Here is a 7827-nt window from a genome sequence, read left to right as displayed (position 1 = left end):
CCAAATATGTAGTATTCAAAATAAGCCACCAGTTGATTTTTAAACAAAGCAAAAAAAAATCGTTATGAAAATCGAAAAGTCCTTATCTGCAAGGAAGGGATTAAAAACATCAAACTTGGTGTAATTTCTGGATGGGAAGTAAAAATATTTCTATTAAGAGCATATTTTTCGTAATGCACAAAATGTATAAATTCATTCATTTGATCTTTAATTGTGAACATAATTACCATATTTTTTAATTATACCATATGTTTAATATTATTTTAAAATAATAGAAGTTTACATATTTTTAAGCAATTTAACTGTTAAATAAATTATTGGTAGTTAACTCTCCAACAGGTATGCGCATTTAAGTGATATATTCAAGATGAATTCCGTTTAATATTTTTATTATTTAATTATTTATAATTTTTTATTATTTTATTTAATAACAGACGAAAAAATTTTAAATTGTCAGATGTAAAATTTTTTACGTTATTTTAAACAATATAATTTTACATGACAAAATGCAAAATTTTAGAAAAATCGGTCTAAAAGTTCCTGAGAAATCAAATAGTAAAGAAGCCGCATTTTTAAAGTTTGATTTTTCAGAAACTATTTATCCCATTTTACAAAAAATTTTATTTTCCCATGCGAAGTTACAGATAGAAAGATAGAAACAATAGTGCACATTGCCATTCAAACTTTTTTCGACTATTAATAAATAAAATAGTAAAATATAATAAAAATTTACTGAAAATTATGTTCTGCATTGTCATATTTTGCATCTAATATTCGGTCATATTGCAGTCATATTTCAATAAACGAACTTCATAATTTTGTGCAAAAAATTTTCATCTCGCCTAGAATGTTCTTCAGATATTGCGAACTATGCAAAAAATAAAATTTACATTAAGGGGAATAATTTTTGAACCACTTTCCTGATCAAACTATAGGGACCATTATTCCGAAATGGCCACTACCCCCCAAAATTTGGGGGTCAGAAATCCAAATCCATCGAAAAAAAAAGGTATGTTTATTCAGAGAAAATACATTTTTGTATCTGATTTAAAATATCGTCTGTACCAACTAATTAGCATATTCAAGCCCCCCCCCCCTAGGATCTTTGAGATCGAATTCTTGATTGTGAAAATCTGATCTTCAGAACTAAAGTTATTCAGGGTGGTCTGTTTCTTGTTTTGTGCACTATACAACAGAACATCGCTTATGGTATTTCTTCTTTCTTAAAAACAAGACTATATGTAAACAAAAGCAAACATAATTTTTAACGAATAGTTAGGGTGTAAACCACATAATCGCTAGGTAATTTTTAGACAATTTTAAAAATGTGTGAATGAAATAATAAAAGGCTATTTAACGAATCATTAAAGTTGATCTGCATATTTACCTGGATAGCATATGGAATAAGTGATTCATGCACTATAGTGGTAATACTATACCTACAACTGTTGTGCAGAAACAATAACAAATGTTTGTAAGTATTCTATAATCTGTACCTAACGTATGCACCGAATACATGCCTTGAAATCTTTTGTCTTTAAATTTTTAATTTAATTTATATATACCGTAGTTACATATACCCCATATACATGACCCCATATCCGATGAGCTGCACTTTTCAGTTCCGCCAGATTGGGTTGCACTGGATCTAGCTGTCTGATTCCCCGTTTAATCTCATCCCACAAATTCTCAGTTGGATTGAGACTTGCTGATTGCGCTGGCCAACGAAGCAAGGCAATGTCAGTATCGTGTTATTTGAATCATCCGACGACAATGCGAGCTGTATAACAAGAAGCATTGCTTGCTGAAGGTAGCATCGCGAACAAGGGGAACACCATTAACATAACAGGACGCACTTGATCTGCGATTATACTTAAATACTCTTGAGCATTCAGACGTTGTTACACAGGAATTAAATGACCCTTGCAATGCTGAAAAAAACATCCCCCAAAGCATAACAATGCCACCACTAGCTTGAAGAGTTGTTTTAGAGTAATTCTCCATATAAATTAATAACTACTACTCTCGAATAATTCACTAGAGCTGTCGTTTTGCCGATACTGGTTCCGAGCTCCCACAATCACCCCGCTTTCAAGTCACATTTTTTGCCCTGCTAGTAACATAGTGCAATTGATGATTCACTTGATTTTTTCTAAAACTGTCTGGTGGACATATTAATTTGGCCACTCAGTGTATATATATATAGGATGTCCCAAAATTAATGCGAGATTTGAATTTGTCGCCATTTTTGCAGTAAATTGTTGGCAACCCTGAAAAATTAACAATTTAGCAGCTGAAAGTTTAGGGTAAAAATGGANTGATTTATATATATATATATATGTTACGGTGAATGACCTAAATCTGGCGAATGTCAACAATCACATAGTCGCTTTGGTTAATCTCCGAAATATTTGTTACGTTCGATTTGATATGAATTTATTCGTGGATATAATTACATTCATTCGATATTTTAATACTTACTGACGATAGATCAGAAGAAAAATCAGTGTTTGGAGTATCGGGCCATACATTTACATTTGCCCGGTATACATTTGCACAGCCAATCAAAATTGAGAACGCATGTGTGTGTAAAGGTAATAATTTTTAATAATGCTGTCTGCAGTTACATCTAAACTTAAGTGTTACAACTAAACTTAACAGCTAAATCTTGTTGCGATTTTTATTTTGTATTGAAGTATTGAATGTGTGAAATATATTGAACAGAGTTTACTTTAAAATACTTATATCTTTTATAAAAAATCGATCGCCGTGAATATTTTAGGAGATATCAACAGCGACATAGGGCTGAAATTTAGCAGTACAAAATTACCGGGAAAATAATCGCAGTACTATCAATACGCGACAGCGAAATGCGCGGCGAAGAAACGTTGAAGAGTTAAGATGTTTAAATAAAAACGAATAATATAGAAAAGAAACTGATAAGAATGTTGTATATAAGGAGGTTTTGTAAATAATTTTTAATTTTATCATTGTTTTTTCTTACTTTTAATTATTTTGGGAAAAATATACTTGAGGGTGCCCCTTGGCGAAATTGGCGACTTATGTTTGGCGCCATGCTTGTTTAACCAGAACGCCGTGGTAACAGGAACAGCGGCCAAAACATAATGATATTTCAATGAAGCATTGGAAAATTTAAACAAAGCTTTTTAAAATTGCAGTGAACACAATAGAATCAAAATTAATAAACCCAATAAAATGCATTTCGAATCGAAACAAAAATTAATGGAGTAAGCACAGAAAGAAAAAGAAAAAAACAACTCACTTCTTCATTAAGCTTGAATATCCTCAGATTTTGGTGCACAGAATTGTCTAATTGCAGTTAGGTACTGTCTAAACTTATCTTGAATAGAATCGTTGTACCTCCATCGCCACATAAATTCGGCGAAATATGAGTCGAAAATGGCGTCAGTGTTACCGGAGGGGGTGACATTTTTTTCTGAAGTCTCCTTTAATAACTGCCCACAGACCTTCCATCTTATTGGTATGGGCCCCGGTTTCCGGATCCCTAAATGTCTCAGAGTGGTTTACTGATAAGTGCACGAACCCGCTTCCCGCAAGACAGTCGTACGACTTCCAGCAATCGGACATTATCGTTGTTCCGGGTAAGATATTTTGTTCAATTATACTCAACAAAGTTTTTTTTGTGCGATCTGGAGCAACTTCAAAAAAGCACCTTCTACTCTCTCTTTCAACACCACCAAACACCCACTTTCCATCCACCCGTTTACCCCTATTGTATTTTCGTTTCCCAAATTTACTTTCGTCTATTTCTGCAATAATGCCAGGTCCCCCAATCATTTCACGCTTTCTTGTACATATATCCACACAGAAATCCCTACAAAAATTCTTCCAATCCGTTATAGTTTTGTCATTGTTAATATTGAGTTCCGTTGTAATCATTTCGCTATTAGCTTCATGCACCCACATCCAAGTAAAAATTAAAATATCAATCATAATCAAATGACACTCCTCAAACCACGATCCCTCTCTAATAGATCGTTTTATGTGGTGAGCATTTGAACCTTTCACACGACAAACCCATTCAAAGCCATCTGATCGATCTTTACGTTCAACCAGAGAGATATCTTTCCCACAAACAGGACATTTATATCTATTGCTAATTAAACCTTCATTCATACACCAGTCAATCACTGCTTTTTTTCCATTGTTATTCAAATCGCACAGAAACTTAAGATTTATCTTATTGACAGTATTCATTTTTAGTACCAGAAGCAAAAGTAACCTTACCAGCCGGTATCCAAAGTAGAACTAACGGATCTCTGAAATAACATTTAAAAATTCATTTAAAAACAACGCTAAATTCTAAACCAATCAGAATCACGATTGAAATCTAAACCAATCAGAATCACGATTGGTTTTCAACATCACCCAGCTTGGCGATCAACCGCGATCACAACTTGGCGGGGGCACCCTCAAATATTATCACCAGTCTACACATTGTCTACCTATTGTTTTTTACTTACTTTCAAAAAATCCTGCAACCAGAAATATTAATTAACAGTTCATCTTTGTTTAAGATATTTCTTAAATAACTAGGAGGCTTCGCCCCCTGCTCGCTGGCGCTCGCCAACCCCCGGAACTGCTTTCGCAGTTCATTTCGGATTGCTTCACACTCCAATGCTCGCTTTGCTCGATCATTGGATACGTTCTTAACGTCTAGTTTTTGTATACTTTTTTGAATACTGAAGTTCCGAAAACTTTTCACTGTAGAAAATTCTAAACCTGTACATTTCGATATTAATTTTAAATTGCAAACAGTTCACATATTTTTCTTAATCTCACAATTCTAAATTTCAGTTGTTGAGAAAAGTAACTGTTGTAAGTTTTGTTTTAAAGTCTTTCCCACCAGAGGGCTAAAGCCATGTGTTGTAAAACAATATGAAATAGTAGTCTGCCACTGAACGCCGGATGTAAAGCATCGGCTTTGATGAAGATAATTTTGTATTTTTAATTCTCTGAAGGGCGCCACCTTAATAATATGGAATTTGTAAAATAAATGTATATATTTTTGATTGTTGATGAAGCCCATCATTTTGTGTTTTCATCAGTGTTCAGAAGCAGAACAACTATAAGTTTTTTATTTTATCACAAAAAAATAAAATGTATAAAAAACAAAGAAAAGAGTAAGAAAATGAGTATAGTCATAGAAAAAGTTAAAGTTATAATATAGCATTTGTCAGTTAAAATAAAACTTTTTGTTTAAGTCATTGTTAATAATTCAAATTTCTCCAAGGCAATTCTAAACATTAATTTTGTTCAAAATGTCAGTAAAATTAAGGCAGTGAAGTTGAAACACAATATTTTTAGTTTTGATGTCAGCAATACAATTCAATTTTTCTAAAAAACGATTGTTTCTATTATTAAATTCAGTGTCAACAATTTGCACACATTTCTTGCACACATTGTTTTTTTATGCACACATTTCTAAATGTCAGTATTCAACCACAAAACAATTTAAAGTCCTCAAATTTAGCATGAAGTTGTAAAATGTAATGAAAGAGGGTCATAGCAATAATGAAAGTAGAAGTAAAGTTAGTACTGTAAAATTAAAACAATATTTTTAATCAATGAGCCAAGTTCTTCAAGAAGCAGTTGTAGAAGTAGGTTGTTTATTTAAAACTTTTTATAGAATTTCTTTAAGAACACAATTGTAAATTTGGGCATTTGGCGATACAACACTTATAGAATTGAAGGATTTGTTACGTCAAGCGCTCAGGTATCATAATTTTGATCCAGTTGCGCTTCTATGTTATTTTGATTTATGTTGCTAAGTTAACTTTCATAAAATTCTATGGCTGGCAACAGCATTTTTATTTTTTAAGTTGCTTATTTTTATTTCTTTTAGAATTCGTTACTTTTTTAGCGAAATGTTTTTTAACCTAACAGAATTCTTTGCCGACTGATGTATGAAGAAAATAAAGTAAATATTTAAGGGTTGTGAAAAGAATCTTATTTAGTTGTACAAAGTACTTCAGCCAAAATTTGGGATCAACGTTAGAGAATTATATATATTAGATCAGAAACAAATCATTAAAAGGTAGAATGCTTTGGTGTTTTCAAAACGTAAACAAAACAAAGCAAACGTTGCCACCGACGAAAAAGAAATACAGCCAAAATTTGGGAGCCTCGTAAGAGAATTATATATAATAGATGCGTAAAAGTGCAAACTATTGGTACACAAAATGATGTGAAAAGGAAAATCAATGAAAAATGAACATAGCTAGGTTTTATGAATATTCAAAGATCTACTGTAAATAATTTTTTATTTCATTGTTTTCACCTTATTTTTCTATGATAATCATACAAAAATGTTTATTGATCATTGGTAACATAATTATTCCATTTTACATTTTCACATTTGTTTTTTTTTTAGTATTCAATATGACAAAAAAATTAAATTGCCTAATTTAATTCGTCGAATATCAGTTACGTATGTTTTTATTATATAATTTGCTTTTTGTCTGATTGAAACTAAAATATTTTGTCAGTTGACAGTATTGTAGTTAATTGGGCAATTACTTTGGGTTTTGCTTTTGAAATATTATTCAGCATCAACTTATTAATATTACATGTTTTAATTTGTTTGCCATATTTTAAAGTTTTTTTTTCATTGGGTTATAATTGTTTTCAGTTTAAAATTTAAATTACTGGGGGAGAGGGGGGAGATGAAGCACAAATTAGGGAGCTTCCGGCATCCTATAAGATAAACACTGATTTGAGTTAGTAGGGGTAAAAATGTACTTGAGGGTGCTCCTTGGCGAAATTGGCGACTTATGTTTGGCGCCATTCCTGTTTGAGCGGAAAATCTTGGTAACAGGAATGGCTGCCAAAATATAATGATATTTCAATTAAACATTGGAAAATTTCAACAAGACATCGGCCAAAACTTCATAAAATTGCAATGAACCTGATATGAGCAAAATTAATAAGCCCAAGAAAATGCATTTTGAATCGAAACAAAAATTAATGCAGTAAGCACAGAAGGAAAAGGGAAGGAAACAACTTACTTCTTCTTTAAGCTTGAATATTCTCAGATTTAGGTGCATCGAATTCTCTAATAGCAGTTAGATGCTGTCTAAATTTATCATGAATAGAATCTGTGTACCTCCATCGCCACATAAATTCGGTGAAATACGAATCAAAAATTGCGTCTCTTGTACCGGACTGGCGATGACATTTTTTACTAAAGTCCCTTTTTATGACTGCATACATACCTTCGTTCTTATTGACCAGAAGAAAAAGTAACCTTAAAAGCCGGTATCCAACTTAGAACTAACGGATGTCTGAAATCACATATACCGTTGAACATTTAAAAATAATGCTAAAATCTAAACCAATCAGAATCACGATTGGGTTTCAACATCTCTCAGCTTGGTGATCAACCGCGATTACAACTAGAATCAAGGGGCACCCTCAAATATAGTCAACCCGAGTTAGACTCTGCCACGTGCGCTTCGAATACGGAGATTAATCTCCGGCTGATGTCCTATAGTAATTTGTTAAATAATATTGCTTCCTCGCTTTATATTATAAGTTTATATTATTGTTTTTATTAAAATTGCTTTATATAAGTTTATAATGCTGATTACAAGGACCTCTGACATATTACAATCCTATCATATTCTCTCTATGTGATGTTGGTGCAGAAAAATTGCCAGCTAATGTCCAGGAAAACGATTTTAATTTTGTTCGCGAAGCGAACAAAAATGTAGTTGTGTAGCAGTTATCGGGGGTTGGTGAGCGGTAGCGAGCAGGGGGCGGAGCCCTCGTATATATATATATATA

At 32.5% G+C, this 7827-nt stretch overlaps 1 protein-coding gene across 1 annotated transcript; it reads right to left on the bottom strand.

Moving 5' to 3' along the window:
* Positions 1-3432: 3432 nt before the first annotated feature.
* LOC122270154 (uncharacterized) lies at positions 3433-4239 on the bottom strand. Its single transcript, XM_043046485.2, has one exon. It carries the CDS (start codon positions 4237-4239, stop codon positions 3433-3435), a length of 807 nt encoding a protein of 268 aa, XP_042902419.2.
* Between the last annotated feature and the right edge of the window lie 3588 nt (positions 4240-7827).

This window comes from Parasteatoda tepidariorum, chromosome 5 (genome assembly GCF_043381705.1).
Source record: "Parasteatoda tepidariorum isolate YZ-2023 chromosome 5, CAS_Ptep_4.0, whole genome shotgun sequence".
NCBI classification, from domain to species: domain Eukaryota; kingdom Metazoa; phylum Arthropoda; class Arachnida; order Araneae; family Theridiidae; genus Parasteatoda; species Parasteatoda tepidariorum.
Note: the sequence above shows the minus strand (reverse complement) of the source record. Positions and strands in the feature narration are given on the sequence as shown.